Raw genomic sequence first — 2650 nt, 5'->3', positions numbered from 1 at the left:
AAAGGGTTGCAGCATTAGGAAGATTGAGAACCACTGATCTAGACCGGGTGCAAATACCATATTCAAACCACACAGGTGCCCACTTCTAGTCTACCTCATCATAGCTGCTGCCACAGCTGCCAAAGGCTGGAAGACCTGCAGCAGTGGGTGCAGGGGAAGAGTTCAAGGAGGACATGGAGGACATGACATGCTGCTCCATCCGATGTTCTACTTCCCTGACAGCAGAAGCAGCCACCATGTCCCCTGCTTCACCTGCCGAAATTCCACCCATGCTACAAGAGTCTAGGTTTGGTCTTTTCACATATCAGGGGGAAAAATAAACAAAAAGAGAGCTACTTTCCCTTTAAACACATACACAATGAAACTCTATGGAACCACAGATGAATATGTGGTTGGACACTGTCTGAACAGACACTGACACATCATTATACTAAGAAAGAATTCTGCAGCACCTGGGTTTGATGGTGACATAAGTAGGGTTTCAATATGAAAGCAAAATAAAGTGTTACAAAGAATGCAAGCACATAAAGATCATATAAGGAGGAATTAGAGAGGTCTTTTTCCCTAAACACAGAAGGCATGAGAATAGATATAAATTAAAAAATCATGTTAAGTTGTGCCTCCCCAAGACGAGCCAGTCAGGGTGTGATGTAATAACGATGAAAAATACAACTTTCCTATAGTTCCTAAAGGTTTCCCTGCCCCCACTATCATGACACGAATTCAACCTTGCAAGTCTGGCTAGACCAGAGGATGTACACTGGTACAGATAGGAACTGGAAATACTTCAAATAGGGATAGAGAGATGAGGACTGAGGCTCCCAAACATTCTTTATATTTCTGTGGGGGATGGGGCCCAACTAAAGGTTTTCCCATATTCCTTATTATCACAGTGCCTATCTCCATTGTGAGTTCTGACATGTTTACAGAGGGTTGAGGAGCACTTAAAAGCTTTCCCACACTCCTGACATTCATAAGGCCTCTCTCCACTGTGAATTCTTCTATGTCTGCTGAGGGATGAGCAATCACTAAAGGACTTCCCACACTCTACACATTCATAAGGCTTTTCTCCTGTGTGAATTCTTACATGGGTAGTGAGGGCAGAGGAAGAACTAAAGGCTTTTCCACATTCTTTACATTCATAAGGCCTCTCTCCACTGTGCATTCTTAGATGGCTAGTGAGGTGTGAGGACCGACTAAAGGCTTTCCCACACTCCTGACATTCATAAGGCCTCTCTCCACTGTGAATTCTTCTATGTCTACTGATGGATGAGCAATCACTAAAGGCTTTCCCACACTCCACACATTCAAAAGGCCTTTCTCCAGTGTGAATCCTTACATGTGTAGTGAGGGCGGAGGAAGAACTAAAAGCTTTCCCACAGTCCTTACATTCATAAGGCCTCTCTCCACTGTGCATTCTTAGATGGCTAGTGAGGTGGGAGGACCGACTAAACGCCATCCCACATTCCTTACATTCATATGGCTTCTTTCCACTGGCAGTCCTTAACTGTTTAGTGTGGGGTAAGGAATAACTACAAGGTTTTCCATAATCCTTAAATTTACAAAGCTTCTCTCCCATACACAGTTTTAGGTAAGAGGGACAATGGCAGTCTTCCCCACTTTCATCACGATGGTAAGGTTTGTACCCAGTACGAGATCCAATGCGATGCTCAAATGATGGATAATCCACGAAAGCTCTATTACTCTCCAGGCACTCAGAAGAATTTAGTTTAACAGGAGTTCTTCTAAGGTTAGAAAGATTTCCAATCCACCTGAAGGTTTCCTCACACTGATTTTCTTCTCTCTTCTTCTTTATTCTACCTTCCTCACACTCATGGAGATCGTCAACTGTATATATGCTGTTTAAAAAAAGGCAGCATGGCATTACAATTCAATTTACCATTTCACAATTACCACACAGAGTAAATGTATGTTTTCTGTCATGCATTGTCTCACTTTGATGCACAGGCTGAATCATGTCACACAGGATGCCTATCATTACTATCACGGGAGTTTTATGATGGTAATGTACAAATAAAGTATGGTTCAAATAATTATCTGATTTAGATTTATGGGAATTTTGTGTTGTGAAAAATTAGGTGGACAAACCATTTTAAAGCCAGTGTCACAAGCAAACCCTCTAATGTCCTGACACCTTAAAACTAGACTGAGTCACTGACACACACTGCTTACCTCAGATGGTTTTCCGGGTTGCTGTATTGACATTCAATACCATGGACTTCTGAAATGTCTCCAAACAAGGAGAGCCAGGAGTCATTCTTCATGGACAACTCTGGTCTATTATTACCCTGTTGAAAAACTGACCCAATAACTTTAAGTGGAGTTTCACAGTATGAAAAGAAGCAGGATAGGGCTTTATGAGAAACAAGACATGTACAAAAAAAAAGTCTTCGAGAAATCTGGCTCTTACAGAACTGTGGCAGGATGGAAAGGGTGAAAAATGTACAGGTTTACTTCCATCCATGTTTGGAATATCTGTAAAAAATGATGCTACATGATCTAGAACAGTAGTTCTCAACCTGTGGGTCGCAACCCCTTTGGGGGTCAAACGACCTTTCACAGGGGTCGGCTAAGACCATCTGAAAACACATTTTCCGATCGTCTTAGGAACAGAGGCACCACTCCTCCA

General features: G+C 42.3%; 1 protein-coding gene across 1 annotated transcript in view; it reads right to left on the bottom strand.

Annotated features, from left to right (window-relative positions):
- Positions 1 to 792: 792 nt before the first annotated feature.
- Positions 793 to 2650, bottom strand: part of LOC123522790 (zinc finger protein 77-like) — a 15400-nt gene continuing 13542 nt past the window's right edge. The window contains exons 4-5 of the mRNA XM_045300164.1: positions 2194 to 2320; positions 793 to 1859 (exon numbers count right to left, since the gene is read on the bottom strand). Coding sequence (XP_045156099.1) covers positions 833 to 1859; positions 2194 to 2320 — 1154 coding nt within the window. The 3' untranslated portion in view covers positions 793 to 832. The remainder of the gene's footprint in view (positions 1860 to 2193; positions 2321 to 2650) is intronic.

The sequence above is a fragment of the Echinops telfairi genome, unplaced genomic scaffold, assembly GCF_000313985.2.
Source record: "Echinops telfairi isolate 266 unplaced genomic scaffold, ASM31398v2 ScPeMD7_7459;HRSCAF=8497, whole genome shotgun sequence".
Lineage (NCBI taxonomy): Eukaryota > Metazoa > Chordata > Mammalia > Afrosoricida > Tenrecidae > Echinops > Echinops telfairi.
This window is presented reverse-complemented; position numbering and strand designations above follow the sequence as displayed.